This window comes from Hippoglossus stenolepis, chromosome 12 (assembly GCF_022539355.2).
Source record: "Hippoglossus stenolepis isolate QCI-W04-F060 chromosome 12, HSTE1.2, whole genome shotgun sequence".
NCBI classification, from domain to species: domain Eukaryota; kingdom Metazoa; phylum Chordata; class Actinopteri; order Pleuronectiformes; family Pleuronectidae; genus Hippoglossus; species Hippoglossus stenolepis.
Genome location: NC_061494.1, coordinates 22,682,642 through 22,709,273, shown reverse-complemented (window position 1 = coordinate 22,709,273; position 26,632 = coordinate 22,682,642). Strand labels below are relative to the sequence as shown.

General features: G+C 41.2%; 2 protein-coding genes across 7 annotated transcripts; one reads left to right on the top strand and one right to left on the bottom strand.

Annotated features, from left to right (window-relative positions):
* Nucleotides 1-3,202: 3,202 nt before the first annotated feature.
* On the bottom strand, nucleotides 3,203-8,154 carry LOC118119477 (homeobox protein Hox-D11b). Of its 3 annotated transcripts, none has more exons than XM_035173503.2 (3): nucleotides 6,373-8,154; nucleotides 5,113-5,254; nucleotides 3,203-4,188 (listed from the first exon to the last, which is right to left on the bottom strand). In XM_035173503.2, exons 1-3 carry the CDS (start codon nucleotides 7,055-7,057, stop codon nucleotides 4,185-4,187), a joined length of 831 nt encoding a protein of 276 aa, XP_035029394.2. In that variant the 5' UTR covers nucleotides 7,058-8,154; the 3' UTR covers nucleotides 3,203-4,184. The 3 variants fall into 3 exon arrangements, with proteins under 3 accessions (XP_035029394.2, XP_035029392.2, XP_035029393.2); XM_035173501.2 differs by having other exon boundaries at nucleotides 3,203-4,192; nucleotides 6,373-8,150; XM_035173502.2 differs by having other exon boundaries at nucleotides 3,203-4,192; nucleotides 5,113-5,251; nucleotides 6,373-8,147.
* Nucleotides 8,155-17,362: 9,208 nt separating this feature from the next.
* Nucleotides 17,363-26,562, top strand: lnpk (lunapark, ER junction formation factor). 4 transcript variants are annotated; one of them, XM_035173494.2, is made up of 16 exons: nucleotides 17,363-17,510; nucleotides 18,489-18,559; nucleotides 19,365-19,406; nucleotides 19,532-19,582; nucleotides 19,700-19,836; nucleotides 19,973-20,031; nucleotides 20,414-20,454; nucleotides 20,634-20,717; nucleotides 20,802-20,853; nucleotides 21,004-21,126; nucleotides 21,369-21,461; nucleotides 21,681-21,786; nucleotides 22,054-22,124; nucleotides 22,230-22,400; nucleotides 22,819-22,842; nucleotides 24,254-26,562. In XM_035173494.2, the coding sequence occupies exons 2-16, from the start codon at nucleotides 18,533-18,535 to the stop codon at nucleotides 24,499-24,501; spliced, it is 1,329 nt and encodes a 442-aa protein (XP_035029385.2). In that variant the 5' UTR covers nucleotides 17,363-17,510; nucleotides 18,489-18,532; the 3' UTR covers nucleotides 24,502-26,562. The 4 variants fall into 4 exon arrangements, with proteins under 4 accessions (XP_035029385.2, XP_035029387.2, XP_035029388.2 ...); XM_035173496.2 differs by lacking the exon at nucleotides 24,254-26,562 and adding an exon at nucleotides 23,121-24,238; XM_035173497.2 differs by lacking the exon at nucleotides 24,254-26,562 and adding an exon at nucleotides 23,181-24,237.
* The last annotated feature ends 70 nt before the right edge of the window (nucleotides 26,563-26,632 follow it).

Sequence of the window (26,632 nt, the reverse complement as noted above, 5' to 3'; positions counted from 1 at the left end):
TATTTATCTATATCACATACATCTATATGAACAATTACAATTACAGATATATAGAAACAATACAAAATATGTTGTTTGTACATTTTCGACTCTTTACATTGTCCATGTTATTTGAAACTCGTTCTGTCTGAACCTTCTAACATAGACCTTGATCGCGGTCTCTTGTGCAGTCTTAGCGCCATCTACTGGCTGCACGAGTAAACTTGGACATTATTCACGGTTTCAGACTGAAATGCTTCTTTTACTTGAGTTTTTACATTTCATACTTTTGTTCCACCACATCTGTAAGGCCGCTTTTTTACACTTCAATACTTTGCACGTTAAGAATTTCCCCATAAATGCTCAATATACTTAATATTCGTAAATATTTGCATCCGTGCAGTTCAGTGGCTCATGTTCAGTCCAATGCACGTATTCTACTCACACTTCACATGTTGTATTTATTTTATCTTTACTCTATATTTATAGTAAGTATATTTATCTATTCTTTGTAAATGTAATACATCTGCTTCTCATCAAGTAATTTGAATCGGTATTCTCATCCTTAAAGTCGTATTTACTGAAGATTGAAAAGTAAAAATTAATAAATTATTTCCAATAAGCATTTTGTTCAGCACTGCTTTGACTTACTGGTAAATTGTGCACTGCTTTGTAATTTTGCACAGACTAAAAAACTCCACCCACACTTCAGATCACTATTATTTATACATGGGGCCATTAAACTTGGTGCACCCCCCCCCCCCATTCAACACATACCACCCACCTTTCCTCTGTATCAATATTCCACACAGCTCTATCACACATAGCATAAAGCACTTACACTATAAGATGTCGCACAATTTATTCGCTTTGTTTTTAAATACCTTTGTTTTTCGTGTGTGTGTGTGTGTGTGTGTGTTTGTTTTAATTGTGTCCCACCAGGAGACTGTAGGTAAAAACTAGATTCAGACCGAATGCATCAAACAGAAACATTCATGTTCAATGCTCTACACTGTGCTTATAATAAATTAAATTATATTAAATGACGTCTCCTCACATTTCAGCAGAACTTGGATATCTGGTCCCAGCCCAGAGGACCACTGGTCTGTTTCAGCCTGTGAACACGACACTTTGATGCCCTTTTTATGTAACACATTATCAAGTTAGTATAACTCCTGGCACTTGGTTTTTTAGTGATGAAATGAATAAACACATGAATCAGCGCCTATGATTTAATCTAACTGGACCTCCAGGGATTCAGGCCTGCAGAGACCCATGAGTCAGTGAGGGAAGTCTGCTGCCTTTAGGTGGCGCTGTCCCCATGGCTGCTGTGGCAGTGGAGGAGCCTCCTGTTCGCTGTGTGAAAGTCATGCAGGCTGCTGCCATATAAATTTATATGACAGACTATAAGAAGTAATGGAAGGATGCTGGCAGCGTTTACTTTGGTGCAGCCGCCGAGCTGATGCCAACTCCTTTTACAGATGAACATTCAGGAAAGCAATTGGCGGAGTGTCACTGTTACTTTCTTTATTAACATACATATATTCTGTATGTTAATACCGCTGTTACTGCCATTAGCTTTGCTATTACACATTTATATATGTTACTGTGCATTATGAACACATGAACTATATGTTAATACTACTGTTACTGCCATTAGCTTTACTATTACATTACTATAAAGGCCTGCTACTGTTCTTTATGAATACATGTACTCCTTATGGTGATACTGCTATTCCTGCCATTACTTTTACCATTACATTAATATATATAACTGTAACTGGTTACTGATGCTACAATTATAATTTTAAGAATGAATTCTTGTGTGATAATGATGTGTAGTTTATATTTCAAATTAGTTACTTTTATTGGCTTACACGTAGTATCTTAATTAGTGTCTAAATAAATCATTTTTTATATTATTATTATTTACAAAATTTGTTAAGAATTATAATACATTTTTCGACATATTTGTTTAGTTTTTTTTACTATATTATCGTATCTTCAGCTTGTACACGTAGGAGCCCAGAGTCATTAATGAACAATTTATTTAACCTTAGGTGAGTTTAATTTGTATAAACCTTTTATTAAATGTAAATGCATAAATTTATAAAACTTAGAAAGGGAGAAGGATGTTAAAATAAAGTGTTTCCATTTCACTTTCTAGGGATCTTTAGCTATAATTGTTATTTCTACAACTCATTAAGTTTCTGCAACTAGTTGCTAGCTGCTAATTGCTGCTACTGTTTATACCACAATCAATACTACATTATACTTCGTCTCCTGCCACTGTCTCTCCTCCTCCTCCTCCTCCTCCTCCTCCTGCTGCTGGTGAGGATGATATCACACAATTACACCTAAAATTGCTTTAATGCATTAACTCCGCAAATGCTACGGCTCCTTCTCCAACACCTACAGTACTTTCTGTCGGTCCACAACACAACAATATGCATTTCTTTGAGAACAGTTAAAATGTAAAAGTCCATTTAAAACAACACAACATGAGACGACATGCTCAAGGCTCAAACAGGCTTGTAGTCAGGTTTATTGGGGGCCATTAGGTTGAATGCCTTTAGTTCCAACCAGACACACAATCTCCCCTTTCATCTCCCTGTCTTTCTTTTTACGTCACACACACTCACACACACACACGCACGCACACACACACCCACGCACACACACGCACACACAAACTGAGTGAATGTGAGACAAAGAGAGAAGGAGAGAGAGAGAGAGAGACAGCAGACAGTCTGTATTGCCCCAATAAAAGTCTTTGAGGAAATGGTGGTTGTGCCGGTGTGTGTGTCTCTCTCTATCTGTGTGTGTGTGTGTGTGTGTGTGTGTGTGAGAGAGTGTGTGTGTTGTGCTTGGTTTGCGGTTCAAGGTTCACCAGCAGCCTTGGACTCGCTGTGTTTCTGCTGTCTGGGCCCATGTTGTTCAAAGTCTGGGTCGGGATCCCAGCGACCACAAGACAGAAAAAACATCTTCTCTCACTGATTTTTTTTAACTTCTTCTTCTACACGGCGACACTCCTCCTCTTTACTGCTGTGATGTTACATTTTATAGTGCTGTAACCTGAGGGCACAATAACCTGCTCTTTAGTTTGTATGGCTGTGTTTACGATTCCAGCATCATCCACGTAAAATGCGAGCCTATTTAAATGTGCTTCTGGGTATACGGTCTTCTTTTTTTATTTTGGTTTGCAGAAGTGATCACACATGACTTGAATTTTTCATTTTATTACTATATAAAACAATAGGACAACACCCTGTGAACGGCTTCTGATGGCACTGTCACACATCTTCAATTAGGATAAACAATAGCTATGAAGTTTGTGTAGATGTTTTCTTATTCTAACACATTTGAAAAGTGTCTAAAGTGATTTGCTAATTTTTAATGACTTGATTTATTTAATTTCAAGGTTTTGACACCAAATTCAGGTCTGATCAGGTTGTCAAATATCTATATAAGTACATTGTCTTCATCTTTTAAGTGTGCATATATTGATAAAGATAGAAAGAATGATAGATAGATAGATGATAGATAGACAGATAGATAGATAGATGATAGATAGACAGATAGATAGATAGATAGATAGATAAGCAGTGCAAATCAACATTAAAGAAACAACCAAAAGTCCCAATACATGAGTCTCCATGGACATGGATATAAGCAGCCACAGTACGTCTGAAGTTGATGTTTCCCTATTTAGTTTCTCAAAGAATGTACAGTATGTGGTAATTTCCTGGTATTTACAGAACATAAAGGCCTAAGACAGAAAGAGCGTTAATTCCTTCACAGTGAGCCACATGACTTCAGAGGGCTGACGGGTGCACATAAGGCGAGCGGAGCATTTTCAATGCTTTTCTTGACGGAGGATCAAGAGCGAGACACATTCTTTAAAAGAGCAGATTCTTCATCGGGCCTAAACCTGAGCCTTGGAGTTCTCCTCCTGAAGGAGCAGGGTTGTTTGCTCCTATCTTTATTCACGCCGACGTGACTGGAATGAAAATGCGCTGCAGTGACAGTGTTTGCAGGGTTGTCACACGCGCACAGTTTTTGGGAATGACATTAAAAAAAAAAGGAGCGTCTTTTACTTCCATCCCCCTCGTCCCTGCGTCAGAACAGGTGGTACTGTGTGTAGTACTGTACTCTCTCTCTTTTCAGTTTCTTCTCTTTCATTCTTCTGTTCTGGAACCAGATTTTCACCTGTCTTAAAAGCACAGCACAAAAGAAACAATAAGAAATGTTTGCAGAGATAGAGTTGATTTAAAAACACGAGAACAACACACACAACAACATGAAATCAGCAGAACAGATTTTGCACAAAACATAATGCTGCTGTTTTTCATTGGATTATCAAATGCCCATATTTTTTTTGATTGGTTGTGTGTGCAATATATTAAAGTGATAAATATGTCTGGATGTCTAAAAGCAAAACAAATAAAAAGTCTAGTTTTGGAAACATAAGCTTTCTAAAAAAAAAATCCCAAGTTGACATTATACATAGTTTATTTCAAAGCCTGGTGTAAAAGGGACTGAATCTGTAAATCCCCATCTTAACCTCTCACTGCACTATATGAACTATATTTCCCCACAGACAACTGCATGATCAATTATTTACATCATCAATTAATCTGCCAAGCATTTCCCTGATTAATCAATTTGTCGTTTGCAGAACAAAGAGTCTGGTAGTTGTGGAAAATACGCCAGATAAGATATATAAGGGATTTGGAATTCATGTGTATTTTACATTTTATATTATTGTATTTATATTATTTATAACTAAATAATCAACTGATGATCAAAACAGTCGCTGATTAATTCTGTGGCACTCAGTTGTTTGATCAATCGCCCAATTAGAGCAGCTCTAACTATTCCAATGAGCAGATTAACTGATCTAAACGTTGTGTTTGCTCCTCGCAGGTTTTGAAACGACCATGTTCGTCCCTTTGTTTCCAACATGGAGCCAAACAGCAGCCATGGCCGCAGTCTTTTTGCAGCACTGCAGCGGATGAGGATTTAATGAGAGTTGCTTCACTGCAGCTTCACCAGAAGCTCAGGGCCATGAGAAGCACCTGGCGAGTGGAGTAACAAGTACCCCGAGCACACGATATTACAACATGCACGCACCGGTCTGTCAGGAACAGAAGGCGGGACAGCTGCATGCGTCTGTCCTTGTTGATGTAAATGTTGAAGAGAAACTCTGTCTCCAGCTCCCTGATCTGCTGCTTGGTGTAAGGACAGCGCTTCTTCCTCTTCCCAGAGGACTCTGCTGGGGGAAAGGCGAAAAAACGATTAAACATGCAATGGGAATAAACAGTAAGCAGATGCAAAAGAGGAATATCAGTACATGCATTAATAGAAAAAAACATCCACAAAGGAGAGATAAGCCAAAAATGACAAAATCCAGTCATGGGGGAAAAGGGTGAGACGAGGCCCATCTCCTCCAAACATCCAACAGAGACGAGCCACAACTTTAAAACTCACCTACTAGAATAAACTCACTGATTTGAATTAAATTGAAGGGATTTAAACTTTTAATTTAAGGTGAATGTCAAGGTCTGATTCAAAAAGACGAGTTCAGGAAACATGACCTTCATGTTGTGTAGCTGTGAAGCTAGAGGTCATCGTACCGTCTTCACGTTTTCATGCATTTTTAGATGTTCAGCTCATAAGTTATGGAGGAGAAACACATGCACGGTTTCCTATTTCTGCAGCTGTGCAAATAAAATTACAACTGGCAGAAGAAGTGGTACATTGAGTGACTTAATCGTAGAAATCGATTTAGACGAGATAACCACATTTGCCAGCAGCTGATTACCAGTGCTAGCTTTTGCATGACTCCATTTGTTGGACACACATCTGAGGACAATATTAATAATGAAGAGTATGTTTTTAAAACTTATAAACATCAGAGTTTTGGGGCTTGTCTGCTTTTTACATACAGATTAATGTATGTATTTTTATTTAATACACTTAAATGCGGTTTTAGGGCTTTTACACTTTAACATTTATTTTTAGAATTAATGGTTTTGCTGTAATCCAATTGGTTTTATTTTTAAGAGATGAACTTGATCTAAGCTTCTAAAATATTTTAGACTAAACAAACACATGGATGTGGGCTATACAATAAAAACAATTATAAATAAAACACTTTTAAAAATGTCAGTAACTATTTTGTAGGTTGGAATTAACGACCTCTAGACTAAAGATAAACTTATAACCTGCAATTTAGGCCTATTTAGGACAATATACTACATGGATATTAAACACATTATACTTTTATTTAAATACACAGGATGCCCCATCACTAGTTTTATTATAACAGCCTGTATTTCTCTTTATTCTCTGTTAAAGAGCAGCCTATAAAACTATATGACTTCCACTTACTCCGGTCATGGCTGCAGTCTCCTCCAGCGCCGCTGGATGAGGGCGCGTCCTCGTCGTCCTCCTTCCCCGTCAGCGGCGACTCTGACACCGGCCTCCCCTCGCCGCTCTCCCCGCTGGGACAGCTCGTCCAACCGGTCCGACTCGTCTCCTTCTCCCGGTCCGCGGTCCCGGTCTTCGGACCCTCCGCCTCCTCCGCGATGAAGTGGTCGAACACCGGCAGCAGGATTCCGTTCCGCGCCGCCGGGAAGAGGAGCTGCGAGTCCGGGTGGTACGTCGCGTATCTCCCGGGGAAGCTCCGCGGGTCGCCGGCGAACGCGTGTGCGTGAAGACGCGGGTCCGACGCGCCGTAGACCGGCCCCCCGCAAACCGGCCCCCCGCTCAGGAAGCACTCCTTACCGCCTTTGAAGAGGCTCTCCGGCGGGGACGCGAGCCCCTGGTGGTACACGGCCTCCCCCGGGAGGCTGAAGCAGGAGGGCGGTGGGGAGGTGATGGGCCGGGTGGACTGGTACAGGGTCCACTTGCCCGGAGGAGGGTACTGCTGCAGGGGCTCGTGGAAGCAGCAGCCCCGGTACCGCGCCGACGCGCCGCTGTGCTCCAGCAGCGCCGCGCCACCCTCCGTGAGAAACGGCGGCGGGACGGAGCCAAAGTCGGACTTGGACGGGAAGGTGCAGCTCGGTAAATACATGGAGGATTCAAACACTTAGAGACGCAACGAGGTGAGATTTGGTCCCGGTCCAAACGACGTGTAACCCCCGGTATCTATGTCCACACGAGGGGCAGCAAATCACCGGTTACCCCCATGTGACAGCAAACTTTAAGCCCGGCTCTGCATCCTGACATGCAGCCCGGCGAGTTGGAGCCAGAGATGCAAACAGGAGATAAATAAGAAGCCAATCTACCGCGTCCCTTAATTACCCCCCAGACCTGAATGAAAGCGGATCTCAGTGTCCTCTGGACAGGGAGCAAAACATTGTCTTTGACCTTGTGCAGCTCGAACCGGGTCCACAGAGGACAATTAACAGAACCTACAGGCTGGGCTGCATGTTTTTGTAGTCAGGCCATGTCAAATCCAAGCAGTGCCAGCCCCAGACTCACACACACACACACACACACACACACACACACACACTGACACACACTGACACACACACATGCAGCAGGCAACAAAATAACCCACATGAAAGTGCTGCAGTTAAGCCTTTATGGCATGCTGTATACTATATAAATAAATTGCCCTGGAGATGAAATTGAAATCTTAAAGCTCATACAGAGAAAATAAGAATTAGAAGTCTCACCGGAGAGAGCTCTGCAATAAAAAAAACCAACTCTCTGAGTTTCTCTGTAATCGCAGGAGGAAAACATTCCTGCTGCATGTCCACTGATTCTCCACAGGTGTGTGCATGTCAGGAGAGTTAACGGGTGGGTTTGTTTTATTCAACTTGTAAAGCCTCACCTGGAGGAGGTCTCCTAATGGGAAAAGCACCAACAAGTCGTGCAGTACAAAGAACAGTTGGGCCTTAACGAGGGAGCGGGGGCTGGATGGACTTTGGTTAAAACCCAGAAGGGCCGAGTCCAACTGGAGGAAAACGTCACCGAGCTGAAGTGAGAGGAATAAACGCTGCTCGGTGCCAGATTGGCTTGTTTCTCTTCTTTGAAAATCCTGCGTCTTGTGACTGCAGCATCTTTTTACTGTCAACAGCCAAACAGCCAACTTTATCACCTGGTGTCAAGTTTATGTTTAACATGATGTGTGTGTGTGGGGGTGGGGGAATGAATAATGGGCCTAAACTCGTGTGATCGATTCCAACTTTTCTACTGCAACCAAACGGTTTCATTGTCAATTTTAGTGGTTGTCAGTGTGAGGAATCCAACAGAGTTCTTTATGAAGTCGCTGCCAGAATGTTATGGATCAAATTATTAGCTCAGTATTTTAAGTTTTTAACTCTTCTGAAATACGTCTGTTGGTGTTTTCTTGCATCGTAGCTGAAACTTCACTATCCTCTAAAAATACAGACTATACATCTTTCTAACTACACGTCTTCAGGTTTTTACTCTCAACAATAAAACAATGTATTCATGATATTTAACCATATTCTATTATAATATATCCATTATTACTCTTCATACAATATGGTAACAGTTATATATTATAATGTCTGAGGCTGGTAGATGATTAAAACTAATTAAAAACACAACTAAATTGATTAATTAATTCATATTGAAAATAATTGTGGGTATTAATACATGTATTAAATGCAACCTAAGTTACTATTTACTTCTGTATTTATCCACCTAGTAGTTCCCCTATTTATTAACTTTCCCATTTGATTCCTATTAAATGTTAATTCCTTACAACTGGTGGTCAATCGCTCTTAAAAGTAAGAGACGGTGGCACAGACAACACTGGAGACAAACAAGTGGATGAGCAGCAGTAATAATATAACAGTGTTAGTGGAGCAGTCCTCACATTACATCTCTGTCATTTCCTTATGAGACACATTATTTAAGAGCGCCATAAAAAGGGAATCTTGTGCTGTTATGGGATTTTCCCATTTATTGCTTCATGAATATATGTGTGAAATCAAAAGACGTTTCCCACATCAGGCACTCAGCCGCCGTCAGGACGTTTCTCAGAATCACGTGTGCTGTCCTGAGGGAAGGGTCACTCATTTCTCTGTGTGTGTGTGTGTGTGTGTGTGTGTGTGTGTGTGTGTGTTTTAATGCACTTGCTGTGCGAAGAGCACACAACCGTACAATGTGGTCAAGTCTGACGCCCTCTCATCAGCTGCACATCTGAACTGAGGTGACCGCAGAGACAGAGAGAGACTGAGTGAGGTCGATTCAGGCCTCTTAATATGTGCACGCACACACACACACACACACACACACACACACACACACACACACACACACAGACAGACACCTTAACCTTAAAACACGTCTTCACCTGAGAATTTAATAATTTATTTGATAGGAACTTGCATTTTGTCCCAGTAAGGAAGACAAGTTCCCACAATGGGACTGTGCATGCAGAGTTAGGTCCCAACAACATGAGTAATACCTAGGCACCAAACACAGACACACACACACACACACACACACAAACACACACACATACGGACACACACACACACGGACACACACACGGACACACACACACGTCATGTATCAGATATTTAAACCAAAGAAGAAAACAGGTAAAACACTTTCTTCATCCCAGCAAATCTCCCAAACATCATCAATTACCAGCCCTCTGTAAAAAAAAACAACCTAATTATTCACGTCAGAGGAAATAATTCCGGCGACTGCACAACCGCCGCTGCTAAAAAAAGATTTTAATTGCCTTTTTTAATGAACTGCAGGAATGCAGCAGAAAACATCAATCTCCTGCTCGGAGAAGAAAAACACCGTGCAGCAGGATGTGGAGTCTCCACACCTGGATGCAGTCGCCGGCCCAGTTGGATGTTTGTGAATCATATTTATTCTCTTTTGGAGCATCCCCCCGCCTCCTTCGATGGTCCGGTTGATCAATACCCACCAGTACCACAACTGCCTCTTCTCCAGCTGAGTGTGAAGAGTTCCTTTCCCTCTTTATTAAGAGGATAAATAACATACAGAGGAGACACCCCCCCGCCCTCACTTGGAATCACTGAGTTGTTGTTTCTCCACAGAAACAACTATAAACAGCTTTTCTTCCTGACGTGTGCCTGACCTCTTTAAGATGGCAGGCTTTCTTCTGGAAGGGCCCACGCTGGATCCAGCTGACACACAACACTATTTCCGAGTTGACATTTCTTTCATAAAGAGGGTTGTTTTGACGCAGATCCCAGAGACGCAGGGGGACAATCAAAGCTTACAAAAGATCTCCAGAGGGGGATTTTTTTCCGATGTAGTGACACGGTATGGACGCAGCTTCTCCCTCATGTGACACATGAGTTATCTCTGCCTGCGGACGCTGGACACTGATACTGTAACGCAGAGGACAAAATTCCCATTGAGAGACCAAGAGTTGCAGTGGTTCTCCTCTTTCACCGTGTGGAGCTGCCCTGGATCTACTCTGGGATCGTTTTACTCTCATGCTTCCCCCTGAGCATGCAACACAACAAGTATCATGCACAGTTACATTCCACTCTGGATAACAGCTAAGTTACTATTAAGAAAGGAGGTTTTTTATCCAGGAGCGGTTGAAGGGATTCCTCAGGCAAAGGGGATCCGAGGGGCCCAACATTGAACCAAACCTTTTTTTTTGCAGAAAGCTATTTTTCAGGGGGTTCTGACCCCGGTGTTGTTGCAGTCTCCTGTACACAGCCGATCATAGGATTTAAGGGGTTTGCACAAAATTGACGTTGCTGCGGACTAATTTATCATCAGTTCTCGGGGGCCCCGTCTCCCCCCCACCCCGTCTCAGCTTGGGGCCCCAGGTAACCGCCTGCTTGGCCTGTTTTTATCTTTGGCCCAGAGAAAGTACAGACACAGGCCTGAAACCAATGTTAAGGCCCGACCTTGGTGACGCATTTGATTGACACTTATCTTCTTATCCCTGAAATAATAATCAAACTGCACCAAATCAGACTTTTTAAACAATTAAGATCCAATAATTATTATAATAAAAATAATATTTGAAAAAGGCCCTATCTCCCAATGTTGAGGAGAATTAGCTCCATGATCCGGATCCACACCAAATTCCAAAGGCCTCTTCCCTGACCCACACAGCATCTGTCCACCGGGTTTCATGGAAATCGATTCAGTAGCTTTTGCGTAATCCTGTTTACAGACAAACAAGAGGTGAAAACATAACCACCTCCACAGAGGAAAATATCCAAATCTCGTTTTTAAACTATCACATCTCTGAGATGCTCAGTTCATACCACACAGGAGTTTACATTTTTATATCATCACACCTTCGCTGTAACTTTCTATTTAACTCAGTCTCACAATTGCAGTTTATCCAGGTCGTGTCCTATCACCTCAGTTTTAGCCTCGCTGCTCTGGCTGCTCATTAAGTTTAGAATACATTTTAAAGTTTTATTAATTACCTACACGAGGCCGTGCACAGCCTGGCCCCTGAGAATAATGAGCTTTTAACCCCTCGCAGCCCAGCGGCTCCTCTGAGATGAGCTGATCAAACGCTTTTTCGCTGTCCCAGCCACCAAACTGCAAACCTATGGTGACCAGTGCGTTTCCAGTTAGAGCCCCTCATATAATGGAACAGCCGTCCTCCCAGTGTGACATCGGCAGACTCCACTTCTGCTTTTAAGTGCCTCCTTAAAATTAAAAGTCACCTTTACAAGATGCCCAAAACTTAACTGTGTTTTTCTTCTCGATTATCGCCGCACTTCAGTGTTTGCTCTTTAAGTTTCACTGGGTTTTCGTGAACTTATGATATCACCACAAAGCAAAACTGTGCTTGTGTCTGTTTAATTTCTCTATTTTCAGAGTCACTATTATGTATTTTGCATTTTTATCTGTTGTAAGTTGAAGAGTTTATTCACACCTTTAATATGCAGTCAACTTTTATATTTGCATCTTTATGTAAAAGCACTTGCATCTTATTTCTTACAAGTGATTGACATTGGCTTTTATTCCCATCGTTCAATCCTCTTTATTTATGTGAATTTCTATTTAGTTTTTACTTTTCTCTGCTTGTGTTTGATTGTTTTATTCTCATGTTTTTTTATGTCTGATATTTTTTCCTCCTTGTAAAGCACAACATTGTTCAGAAAAGTGCTATTTAATAAAGATAACAATGATAATATTCGTCTATATGAGTGGTTATTAACCTGCTTTATGTGAAAGTCTAGTGGCCAAACTTCTTATTTTCTCATCTTACATTATTGAATATACTTATATTTGTAATGTTTACACTCGATTGTATATCAGTGTGATATATGCTCTCGTGCTCCTCTTACAGTGAGGCCTCATGGGTAATCATTTTTAGTTATTAGTTTTTATTTCTATATATCACTTGACTTGAAAACATTTTTATTTGAGCTCTAAAGTAAATTATTTTACATTGAAAAATATAAATAAAGAAGATTTTATTATAATTTTAAGAGAAAGAGGGGAAAAGACGTCTTGTGCCTCGAAAACCTTAAACTCAAGTTCTCCAAAACAAAACCTGACGTGCAAATCTACATAAAGTACGTTAATTATTACACAACCCACGTGTTTTTCCATCCGCTTCACCCTGTATCGGCTGTCAACGGATTTAATAAAGACAGTAAATACGCTGAAGATGTAAATATTGGCCCGAAGTGATTGTGGTTTTACAAGACTACACACTATAATCTGTTATATACGACAACACGTGTGTTAGTCTAAGTTATAAACGGGACCAGTGCACCCACCAACTAACAGGCCTTTGTAACAGGAGACCTTTTGTGACAGTGGTTTAAAGCACAGATGTCAACAATAAAACTGTGGCTGAATTCCATTTCCCTGGTTTCATTGTCCTGCTGTTGTTCATGTGGCCTCAGTGTCAGGGACATTGTCACAGCTGACTGGGACACATGAGCAGAGCCATTGCCAAGTCTAAACAGTGTGTTGGACAGTGTGTGTGTCTGTGTGTGTGTGTGTGTGTGTGTGTGCAGATGTAGTGATATAAAACCTCACACAGTCTCAGCTGCTGTTACACTTCACGTCACGGATCCACAAGTGGCCCTGCAGCTGATGAGGCCTCTTCTTCTTTCTTTTTTTATAAAATGGTCTCCACAGCTCCAAGGAGGGGACGTGATTGGACGGCGTCCCCTCACCACACACATGCACACTGAAGCCTGTCATCATGGCGGAAATGTGTAATTGATAAAATTACAAATGGCTGCACTCTGTGGAGTGGTTTTGTATCTGGTTACGTCTCGTAAATTCTGCTGATATGACAGTAAACTCCACGCAGGGCTGTTGAACATTTCTGTGCAACATTTAATCCGTGTGTTTGCACTGAACCAGTCGATGCACAAACCAGATGTGGGCCTGCGATGTGCATCTCAGCTTTATTTATACATGACACAAGCTATTAGAGATGGACGCGAATCTTTAGATAAGCAGCAGCGGAAAGTCATTACAGGGGAAACTGAGTACAGGCCTCCAGCAATATGTGAAGACCACGGTTGGATGTGGGTGTTTTTACTATTTAATAAACTGTAAATAATAATCTCCACTGTCCAGGGAACAGCAGGAAGATGGATGATACTGGGTCCTAATGGAAAGGTCATCCTGGTTTCCATCTGATGATATTCTGAACATGTTGGGGTTTTAATTAGGTCTCTGCTGCAGCTCCTCTCATGTTCTACATCCCACAACAACACACGTGACGGCCTCCACTGACTGTGGGCCTCCTCTTCCTCCTCCTCCTCCTCCTCCTCCTCCTCAGCGCGTCAGCTCACAGGGCAGCCATGTAAAACGCACATGTTTGTGTTAAAGTTTTTTTTAATCAGGTTGTACATGTTTTATTAAATATATTGTCTCACTAGAATTAAACTAAACACTCTCAGGACTCTGCTGGAAGAAGGGAAGTGTTTCTGTGCTTTTTACGTTTTGTGAATTTGAGGATCTGTGAGTGAAGGTGTCTCGGGCCTTGTTCTGCATTTTTCCAACTTTTAACTCGTTTTAGTTTTTTGATATAAATCCAGGAACAAACCGGATTCACATCGGATTTGCGTTTTATTGCGATTTTATATATTTGAAATGTGAAACGAAACACAGAGTTTAAGATTCACTATCAAACCGCTGACGACTCAGGGCCTGTAGCAGTCCTGCGTATTTTAATACTAATAAATAGATCGTTTTATTATTGTACTGACTAAAATGCAGAAATAATAATAATAACTTTATTCATATATATTTTACAAGCTCAATGTAAAGTGCTTTCCACAATGTCATAATAATAATAACAATAATAATAATAATAGTAATTTGTATTATTATTAGAAGTAGTAGTAGAAGCAGTAGTAGTAGTAGTACTATGTGATATGAATTTTTTTCAGGGTTATTACAGAAATCAACAATCCCGCTATTCGCCATTTTCTGAAAAGGAGTTTCCCAATTTAAATAAATTCAAACATAGTGAATATGGGTGTAAAAACCTGGCCAAGCTTGTAAAGTTAAACCTACAGATTATTTAGGGCTTGCAGCAATTAACTATTTATTATAAATCTTCATAATGATAATTATAATAACGGCAGTAATTTGAATGACATGTTTTTAAACCAAACTAATCTGCGTTGAGAGAACATGAGACATTTTATACATTAAGATTCGACTCAAAAAGAAGAGCGAGAATTTAATGAAAAACAATTCCTCGTGAATCGGAAGAATCAAAACGCACAGAGAGCAAAGTAAGAACATATAAATAAATTAATACAAATGAAGGAATGAATAACGTAATGAACCTTTTTAATAAACGGTTGGATAAAGCAGGATATCGGAGGCTTTACCTTGTTGGATGGAGGAGAGGCCAGGGCCCTGTGGAGCTGAGAGTCCACATGGACGTGGACATGTGTCCTCAAGCAGGTGTCTCACTTTTTGGACAGACACACACTGACTGTCAAGTCCAATAAATTGCGTGTCTGCCCATGTGCCGTCCATGTGAGGGCCAGCCAGCAAATGGTGGCACGCAGGCCTTTCACTGTGAACGTGCAGGGATCACACAGGGAGACAATAATACTATAAATAACTGTGTGTTTGTGTACTCGTTTGTACCAGATTTAATTATATATAAATACACGTTGTTGTATTTTACAGGTTAGATGAAGTAAGACTAACTTCAGACTGGATCCATCACATTTCTCAGGGGATCAGAGAAATTAAACTGTGGAGTGAATCCGCGCAAACGTCCTGATATAGGAAGTTTATTTCAGATCCGCTCCGAGCAGCCCGAGGCTCCTGGAAACTGCTGATCGACCAACACGATGTGAGTTGTCTCCTGAAACCTCCGCGTTATTACAAGTAAGTAGGTTACATGGGCCAAATAAGGTAAACACGTAATCACAATATCAAAACACATTGAAATCTAGCTCACGCGCACTTGTTTACCCAAAATAAGACTTGATATTGTGTTTTATGTGGACATGACGTGATCACTGGTTGGTTTTTTTCCACGTCCATTTGTTTAGCGTGTGTGTGTGTGTGCACGTGTGTGAGTGTGTGTTTGGTAAGTGAGGAAGAGGAGCGTCGTCCCTGCTGCTCATTTTCATTCTGAGTGTTTAATTTATTACGGGTTAATGAATCGGAAATAACATCAGCATCTGGATTACTCATCAGCTATCATATACACATCAACAGCACATCGTGCATCTGTGTGTGCATGTGTGTGTGTGTGTGTTCGTGTGCGTGTGTGTGTGTGTGTAAAAGAGGGAGAGAAGAGAGAGAGAGAGTTTTATTGGGCCCATAACTCTTGGGACTCCAGAGGAAGCTGTGAGCATTAAAGCCGAAGGCCAGATCTGTGCACTCTGCAGCAGCTAATCAGAAACAGCTCAGATGGGACCAGAGGAAACGCTGCTGAATATTAGTGAGATGCTACAGCGTCACAACGTTTTCTGTGATGTGATAACAGAGGAGCCACTGTGGGGAAATATACTGTGTGTGTGTCTGGTGTGTGTGTGTGTGTGTCTGGTGTGTGTGATGTTTGTGGTGCATTTGTGACATCAAGAGCCAAGATGTCTCCTTTGGAATTAATGAGTTAGATACTAAATAAAACACAACGATATTGTGAATGTGTATCTGAGGTTCTGCAGGACTCACTGGTGCTGTATTCCCAGAATCAGCGAGTTTAACTTGTAAAGAAAATACAAACAACACAAAGGAATTATGTTAGAACAAATGATTATGATGGAATTAAATGGTATCTAATAGTAAATGTGTGGGGCGGGGACAAATTGCATGATTTGATATTATTACTGACAACTCAGTGAAATAAACTGGTCCTTGCTCACGTCACACACTCACACTGAATGCAGTGAAGTCACATTAAATAATGAAACAGCGACATCTTGTGGTTAAATGTAAAAAGCACGAAGTTGTATTTAATTGTTTGTTTTTTCTTTATTTCTACTTTGTTTTAATCCTTTCAATGAACATTAATGTGGTGGTGTTATATCGCTTTGTGTGTATTTTATTTGTTGTCATATACTTTCACGTCTTATATGTAAAGCCTGAATCACTTTGTTTTGAAAGGTGCTGAAGAAATAACTTTCCCATGTTTTTTCTGCACCTCGTATTTTCATAATTAACGTCTTCATTCCTTTGTATTCTCTATTTAATGGCTCACATTAGCTGAGTATTCCGTTTTTTTAATTTAATATATATATATATTTTAAATTATTCTAAAGTTGTTTTGGTAATCGATGCTTGTTGAATAATCAGTATCATTTGTTATTTCTCATGCAGCGAATGTAGAAATACTGAATGACCATGGAAACTACTGAATGTGTAACATTGCATAATAAATATTTGTTAGCTGATGGTACAAATTCATTTGTTTGTGTTTGTACTATAACATATTATGATTATTTGCTAGATTGGAGCATGAATTTAATAAATCCACAATAAAAGGCTAATTAACATATATATTTTTGAAAAAAGATATACAATTAGAACACAAACAATATGAATAATCAATGACCACGACAATCAATGAATTTGTGCCATCAAATAATAAATACTTATCATTTGATGGTTCAAATTTATTAATCGTCATATTTATTGATTATTCTAATTGTTTGCGTTGGACTTTTACATATTATGATTATTTGCCAGATAGCAACATGAATCTACCAAATCAAAACCCATAAAACCACAATAAAATGCTAATTACTACAGTAACTATAGTTACCAACCAAAAATAATATTTCTTTTTATACCAATAATCTATTTGATAAAGTCACAACGAGATAAAATCTAAGAAAAACCGCAAGACTGTGAAGATGTTATCAAATCAAAAAGGGACTACTTAGAAAAAAAAGACTACAACGCGAAGGACTCTGGGAAATAAAAGTCCACCGCCGCTCTCGGATGACGCCATCGACGGGTGACGTCCTCAGTCCGCGCCGCACTGGTCTCCTGGCAGCTGAGATGTCAGAGCATCTGATGTTCGCTTGTTTCAGTGACCGGAAATAACGGAAACACGCACAACACCGCACAATGTAAGTGTTTAATTAGCTTACGTGCTAATTACAACAGGCTGAGCGAAGAGAAACAGAGAAACCGCAGCAACGTCAGCGTGTGTCGCTTCTAGCTGCTCTGTTGTTAGCTAGCTGGTTTAGCACTTGACTAACTCTCGTTTAAAAAATCACAACAAACCCGTTTTAACGTGTAAAGCTGATTTTCTCACAGCGAGTTATTCTAACGTCACTCCTCTGTTGCTCTCAGCGGGGTCGATACAGGCTTTGTGTTGTGGTGCTAACTTTAGCCGCTAGCCCTGTTAGCTGCTAACACAAAACCGTTGGAAGTCACACGTGTTGGGAGCATTTACGCCCAGACACAAGTTTCCGCACGAACCTAATGTAAAGCAACGGTGTGGATATCTCATTTGACCTTTGTGCCAGCACGCAGTGGGAGCTGGAAACGACCCCATGCTATGTTGATGCTGCTGTTGTCTCTCTCTCTCTTCCTGCTTCCTGTTTCTTTCTAATACTCCATGTCACTGCTGGATTAACAGCAGTGACATCACAACTATCATACGTGGCCTTTAAATAAACCAGGAGTGCCGTGACCGAGAGAGATCGACGCACTGCTAAGGAAGAACACACGTGCAAATTGAAAGTTCAATAACTTCCTTCGTGACAGTGTTAAAGTGACTTAGTCGAATTCTGACAGGTCATATCTAGTCAAAAGGTGAACCAGCCCTGGATGTCCTCACATCTAGTGACTAGGGTTTGTCCTTTGTCCAGCGTCCTTTATCTAGTGTCCTTTATCTGTATGAACTGTGTCCTATGTCAGTTACTAGGAGAAGACTTGCCTCACAGCATGTGTTTTAGTTGAGTCGAGTAAGTTCTATAGGCCGCTCCAGTTATTCTATAGGCCGCTTTTTCAATCCTGTGATTATATAAATCTTGTGTACATGTTACAGCCCATGTTGTGTAACCATAAGTATTATGTGCTTTGGTTTTGTTGTTCTACAGTGAACCAGAGGAAGCAAAGCAGCGACGTGCTGTGATTTACAGACATGGGGGCTCTGATATCCCGGTGGAATGTGAGTGGATTAGAGAAATGATGAAACTAATACATGTGTCATAAAATCTTAAATGTTTTCTTGTAACCTGTAACGACAACCGGATTATTTTCCTCCACGGTCTCAAACCTATTTCTGAACTTTTCAAAGCAGAGTTTTTAATTGGTTCACATTAACTGATTAATGTATTTCGAGGCTACTTTGGAGGGTGAGCCAGCAACTCACTGAACCCTGTGACCGAGCTGGAGGAAATTCATCAGCTATCTTTAGACATACTGGAGAAGTCAAAGGTAAAGAGAAGGCTCCTGACAGAGAGAGAGAGAGAGAGAGAGAGAGAGACGGCAAGAGAGCAACAGAAAGTGTAAAGTGTAAACCTTGTATCCAGGAGAGAGATTAGGGTATAAACAGAGAGATACACACATGTACGGATGTAGAGAAATGTGACACACGTTGCTGAGATATTTCAGTGAACTAAACCCTTGATAAGTCACCAGTTAAGCATGTGTTTACAGGAGCACTGTTTACAGACAGATCTGCCAGCTCTGAATCTGTGTCACGAGAGGGACATTATCCAGAGGGGACTGAATGTGAGAATGTAAATGTCAGAGTCATCAAGGCGCTCCAGATATTTCCTGTTGTTATGAACGCTTTTGACCGGGACAATCTCCTGATGCATTCTTCACATGTTAAAGCCAAACGATCAAACCCAATTTTCTGTACATTTGCCTGAGTTCATGTCGGAAATTTGTCTGAAAGCTTTAGAGACCCAGTGTTACTTCTTCTGATGAACCTAATGATGATTCTCTGATCTTTATCCTTCATTTAGGCAAAGCCAACCACAGTGGAGCAGCTTGAGAGCATAGACAAGGTACTGATTCAACATTATATCAGAAGTGAAGTACACATAAATCACAGAAACGTTGTGCCCACAAGTCCAGTTTCCCAATAAGCTTTTTCATAACGGACCTTCAACCTTCTTGTATCCTCCTGTAGGAGATAAAAGACCTGGAGGAGTTTAGAGCCAAAAACCAACGGCTGCAAAAGGTAAAGTTGCCAAAACATCAACAACATGCAGTGATGTTCTTAAATCATTGTTTCTTTTGCCTCACCGCTGTATCTGTGTGTTTGTGTGTTTGTGTGTCTGTGTGTTTGTGTCTGCAGCTGTGGGTCGGCCGGCTGCTTTTCTACTCGTCAGTCTTCTACCTGTGTATCTCTCTGGTTGTATACCTCCTCTACCTGCCTGAACAATGGTTGCAGAGACTGGCCATGGCCCTGCCCTTCTTCATTTACCCTGTGCTGTGAGTGCCCACATGGTTTTTAATGCCCTTTTGTTATTTCCTGGTAAACAGCACCTAAGAAGTGTCATCCGGAAAAATATTGTCCAACATTTTCCTTGAATGCACTTGGCCTCTCTTCTTTCTTTCCTCTCACCAGAGTGTGGCTCATCAGGAAGTTATTGATTTTCCTCTTTTGCAAACGCACTGAGAGAAACAGTAAGTTGTCTCTCCGTCATTCGCTCCATCTAGTTAACAGATAATTGTAATTTTATTTATTTGACTGTAGAAATTATCGATGGCATTTTGACAACATACTTAAAGAATCGTTTCTACCTCTGCAAACTGCATTGATTTTATCCCATTCTCTATAAATGCAGACAGCTGAGATGACTTTAATGTTGTAAACAGCAGAAAATAATAATTGAATTACATTTTAAACTGCAAAAACTTACACCACAAATGGTGGTGTAAGTTAAATACATAATATAATAGTATAACCTGATTAGTACACTATGTCCAAATATGTTTGTCACAATATGTCAGTGATTGATTTAGGATGAAGTGAACTGACTAATGTTATTCATGCTTCTGTTTTTAGATGATAAACTAGAAGACTTAAAGGTTTCCAAGAAAAAGATTGTGAGTGTTGAATCCTTCATAGTTCACATTTCATTTTACTTACTGTTTTCAACGCAGTTCAATGTTCAGAGTCGCTGCGTTTTGCAGCCGACTGCCTCTCTTCTCCTGTGTGTTTTAATAAAGGTACCACAATTCAGCCTGCAGGTTGTAAATAAAGTTTCTGTGGCTTGTGTTTCCAGCTCGAGGACGTGATGGAAACGGAGACGTATAAAAATGCCAAAGTCATCCTGGAGCGCTTTGATCCAGAAGCTAAGAGGAAGGCTGTGAGTGCTGTTTTTTTTCTGTGTGTTTCTGTGGCTCTGTCTTTGTTTTATCTGACGTTTGTTTGTTGTTGTGTTGTGTTGCAGGAGCTGGAGTCGACCCCGGTGCATCCGCAGATGACTCCCAGGCCAGGACAAGGTATGACACACGTCAATACAGAGCAGAAAGATAAAGCATCACAGTTAAAGTCTGCTCAGTGCTTTTGGACTAGGCCAGAGCTGCACCGAGAGCGAGGCCACAGTTACAAGAATGCATCGCAGGTCAAATGAGTTTCTCTCCTCTATGCAGAGATTCGACAAAGAGGCGTGGCAATGAGACCCATGCCAATGCCAATGGGTACCCCAGGTCTCATGGCGATGACGCCCCCACCTGGAGCACGGCCCCCATTGGGACCCGGGGGCACACCTGTGGGTAAGGAAAGACGCAGAGGTATTGTGCTGGATCATCACAGATGAACTTGAGAGGTTCATATTTCTCGAACGAATATAACAAGTAAGATGCTGCTTAGCCACAGGAGTGAAAATGGAGACATTTAACAGAGTCAAAGGCAGCTGTCATGGAAATCTGGTTTCCTTTGACTTAATCCTTTTTAGACATTAGTCTGTATGTCTGTCCCGTGTTGCTCCCCTGACAGAACCTGTCCTTTCTGTCAGCTCCAGGAGGACCACCAGAGAGATCTGCTTTGTCTGCCTCAGTCCTGCAGGGGGCGCTACCAAGGACCCCCTGCTCTCCTATACCAGGTGTAGGTAGGTTGTAAAGCTACAGAGTGAATCTCAGCATAAAGCCTTGTATGTGTGTGTGTAGATATTTCCCATGTACCAGATTTAGGCACCACCAGTGAAATTGTGTAATATATTGAGGCCAGCAGGGCTCAGGATTGTGAAATCAATCAAATGTAAAATGAAATCTTATCTGAACCACTCACTATAATCTAATATATTGATTCCTGTGTGTGGTTTCTTCAGGCATGCACCCTCCAGGTCCTCCATTAGCAAGACCGGTTCTACCCAGAGACAGAGGAGCTGTGGATCGAGTCATCGAGTACCTGGTGGGGGACGGACCGCAGAACAGGTGAAGACCCCTTTTCACACCTCTGGATAAAATGATGACGTCCAAAAAGTCACAATTCAAATTCACTGTGACGTCATAATGTTCTGCACAAACACATTCCTCGCTGTTATTCGATCCCGTGACCCAGGAACAGAAGGAGATATTGTGACTGTATCTCCTTCAACTTCACTGTTTGTAATTCTTCTTGATGTAAAGACCTTTTGTGTAAGGTCTCATAACCCTTAAATAAATAGTGTCTCTCCCTCCGTTCCTCCTTCTTTCCCGTAGATACGCATTGATCTGCCAGCAGTGTTTCTCTCATAATGGCATGGCTCTGAAAGAGGAGTTTGAATACCTGGGTAAGAACTTCAGTCAGAAGTCATTGCAAAGCAAACTGGAAATGTTGTTGTGTTCAGTTTCTTGGTTATGTTTTTAATTCTCTCTCTCTCTCTCTGTCCCTCCAGCATTCCGCTGTGTGTATTGCTACTTCCTGAATCCGGCCAGGAAGACGCGTCCTCAGGCTCCGCGGCTTCCAGAGTTCAGCTACGAGAGGAAGCTGCGAGCAGAGTCACGCTCCCCTGCACCGTCACCACGTTCTGGGACGGACACAGAGGAGAGTGCGCCGCCCTCTGGAGGTACAGAGAAACACACACACACACACACACACACGCAGATAGAAACGCACACAAGCAGTGAGCAAGAATTCACCAAACTGGGTTTCATCAGGGTTTTTTTAACTTTAAGGAATAACAGATATGTTTGATCTGATGCAGAAAACAACAGTCGACTAAAATAAACATCTGACGAAAACTAAATTAGCTCTGAGTCTAAGACAAGAACAGAATTCAGGAAGTTGGCTGAAACTTGAGACCTGAATATTTGAGCTTAACACCTGAGTGCTGTCGTGAAGAGCTTCTGTTTTACTCACTCTATGTCCTAACCTCAGTGTTGAATGCTTCTTTAGTGCAGTGCTGCAGTTAACCGTCTCATTTGTTTGTGTTTGATTCTTTTTCCAACTTTAATGATGCCAACTTTTATTTGATCCCTTTGTAGTCGTTGAGAAAAGAGCCAGCAGAGGTGAGACACCATCAGCTTCTCATATCTCCTTCTTTTCAACTTCAAGACCGTGTTTTTAGATTTACATTCAGAACTACAACTAGATTTAGGTTTACTACCCAATGAAATCAGGTGAAAAGTTGAGTCCTGTTCTTGCTGTGTGGAGACAACTTATGTCTATAATGTCATCACAGGTTCAGCTTAGTGTGAAGTAGAAGCAGCCCCAGGAGACTGGGCGTGTTTTCATTCGCTCCTTCAGCAGCTCGCAGCTGCTCAGTCATCACGTTCTACTTCCACAGCTCATTTCCAGGGCAGCGTTACAGGGAGCGGTGGGTTTAACACTGTGATCTTGCCTCTAGCCAAAGCTCCGGCTCCGTGGAATCTGGTCCACAGTTTCCAGATCCAGTCGAGTCCAAAGAACCCTCAGAGCCGACCTCTGCAGAGTCCAGGTTCCCCAGCCCCCCTCCTCCTCTGTGCAATGTTCTGATCCGGCTTAATTTGAACTGATTTGACATGTTTGATTACTCCTCAATTCTCTTTGCTGTAGAATCCATAACATTGTAGAGCGACGGCCGGTAACAAGTTCGACACCGAGCAGGTATTCTGTGTCTGCTCCAGACTTGGGTCAAATAGAGTCAATCCATTTTATACAATGACTCTTTAATAGATTTGTACAATGTGCAAATTAACATTCCTCCTGCAAATTTTTGAACATCCAGAAACTTTTGTGGAAGTTGTCTGCCTCTGGTGACTAATCTCATATTGTCAGAGTCAACCTGATGGATCATAGAAATCAACAAGTCAAGTTTTAGAAATATAATCAACCCACATCTGGTTTTTATGGAGTGTACAAAATATTTTGACCATCCTCATAATTTGCTCTAAATTATGTCATATCTCAAAATACTCGATGTGATAAAGACAAACAAGGGAGTTGAATGTTTTGTACACAAACTGTGATTTTGAGAAAACAAATTGAACCCCCCCCTCCCCCCCTCCTGTGTAATGGAATAATTAAATGAATTAATCTTTACGTGCACTAACAGATTGTGAACCTTGATATTTTAGATCCACCTTGAATCGGACTGATCTGTGTCTGTCACACCAGCGTCTCAGGCTGAGCTGTAACGATTTGTGTTTATGTTGAAAATGATCAAATCAACCGCATGAATCTGTGTTGGGACAGTTTATGGGATGTTATTAAAGCCTCTTTGTTTTCTCTACTCACCCCAACACTGTTGTTTAGTCAACATCTTCTTTAACTGACTTTAACCTTAACTCAGGGAATGCTGCTCATTTCTTGCTGATTTTTACTCCCAACAACCAATCAAATTACAATTATTTCAGATGCTCCCTCTTTCTTCCTCTTTCTTCCTTGTTCTCTCTCTTTTCTAGTCCCTATAAATGTCTTATCTACATGTCTTCTCCTCAGATGAGAAGGAGATGGGAGAAGAAGAAGCATCCACTAAAGAAGAAGCATCCACTAAAGAAGAAGCACCCACTAAAGAAGAAGTGCTGTGTGAGAGCCAATCACAGGAGGAGCTGTATCAGGAGGAGGAAGCTGTTCATGAGGAGGAAGGGGCGGTGGAGGTGGAGGCGGTAGAGGCGGTAGAGGCGGTAGAGGGGGAATCGAACCTGTGTCACAGCGCCCCCTGTGAGGCAGAACCTCAGCCATCATAGCTGCAGCGAGTCCAGACGAGAACCAGGGGTGTGTGATCCCCTGGTTAGACGGAGGTTGATGATTGTAGTTTTTCTCTTCAGGCTGTTTCTTGATAAAGAAGCTGAAGCTGGTTTCTAGTTTTGCTCAATATTTGGTTACGAGGTGATGAACTGAATTAGTTTTAACATTTTAACATTCACACAGGTTTTTATTGAGCTTTTAAGTAGTTTGCTGCTTTAAGATGTGTTAAGATTTTAGATCAAACTGCTGGTTCACAAAGGGTCTGTCTTCAGATGCTCAAATCAAAGTCCTGACACTTATTTTGGTCCTTCATTTTTGGTCTCCACTGGTTTGGTTTCTACATATTTTACAAATTTATAATTGTTTATTTTCACACGGGTCACATGTGTAGTTTTGATGGTTTTGTTGGTGCATTTGAAGACAAACCTTCAGTGAATCAGAACGTCACTGTTTGTGTTTACACCACTAAGTGTTTGTTTCCACTCATAGTTTTAATCTCTCGAGCTTTTATCCTAATGCTGAAACACTGAGGAAAAACTTTGATGCATGTGAACATTTGATCATGATTTATTTTTGCGTGTGTTTTTCATGACGTTTGAGCAGCTTGTCTCAGACAGGAAGTAAACGGCGATACGAACAAAAACTCCCCCGTGGGTGCATTGAACCCTATTTGCACTCAGATCCTGGAAGAGACCAGGATGTAGAACAACACTTACATCACAAGTGAACGGCTGAAACGAACCAGATAAACCAGAGTCTGGTTGTTTACATTTTATTGCTGGATTTATTGAAGACCCACGGCAAATGTTTTTACTGTGCTCTAAACATTAACTGAACTCAGATCAGCCCTCGGTGGCATGAGAGAGGACATGTATCTCTGGTGGAGACGCTCGTACGTTAGGTTTGTCTTCTGATCGCTCGTTTCATCGTCCAGGAGAGAAATATGTCGACTATTCAGGTTTGGAAAATGAACAATTCAAGTTTTAGTTTTTTCTCATTGATTGTTTTTTGATTGTTGATTTTCTTTGCGATGGGGCCTGAGCTGAGTTTTTACCTCGAGGATTTTATTTGGGTTTTTAAAAGTTAAGCAGTCGAAAACGCATCAAATTGTCACCACAACTGCGAGTTTATCTCCGTCTCATTATAATTTTTGCCAAATGCACAGTTGTCGTATATATTAATTTGACATAATTTGCACTGAAGTTCTCTTTTGTATTTATTCGGCCGTATTTAGTTCCGGTTTTGCTGTTTGAAACATGTCACGTTTATCTAACACAAGTATTTTGGTATCGGCCTGGTTTGGGTTGTGTCGCCTCAGAGTGCTGAAGACAAGTGTGTGTGTTGAAATATTTATTCTTTGTGCGTTCATTAATTTAAGTGTTTTGAATGTGCCATCCGACTGCTGGTGCCTTGGTTGCTGCTCGTATATTCATTATTTCACAGCGTAATCTGTCCAATGTCAACATTGAAGTAAGATGCGTCGAGAACTAGAGACAACAGTTTATTCTTGTTATTAACGCAACACAAAAGACGAATTGCTGTCGGGTTCCCAGACAGATTGAAGACTAGGGAGGTGACTCACATTTTCCTTCTTTTTATTCTCCGGTTTCTTATTTGGTCACGTTCTCTTTTCCTCTTCTTTTACCCCACCGACAAAGAGTTAGCCTTTTCTCATAGCTAGCTGCTAACCCCGGCTGTAGATGGTGATGTACGTTGTTAAAGCTCGTCCCAAGTGTCCCTGCACGACACCGACAACAGAGACATCACTCTCCCCGTTCTTAGTTTGTGTAACATCAAAAATGATCGTCAGGCTGTTGTGTTAAGGGAAAATCTAGAGGAGAGACAGTGGATTGAAGCTCATCCGTCCCCACAGCTTGACATTTAGTTTTCTCCTCATTATTTCCCTGCACGAAGCAGCTGATGTTTCCTGACGTTGCAAAGCCGTTGCATCACGATGCCTGTCCCACGTTACTGATTTGTGTTTAACTGGTACTTCTCTGCCAATGCTGCTTGTCAAGTATACGCATGACACGTCTAATAAAGTTTTCTAAGCAACCAAAGAAGCCAATAGTTGTGTTTTTAATGATTCGTAAATGTCGTCCACGAGTCTATTGATCAGGAATGAGTCCG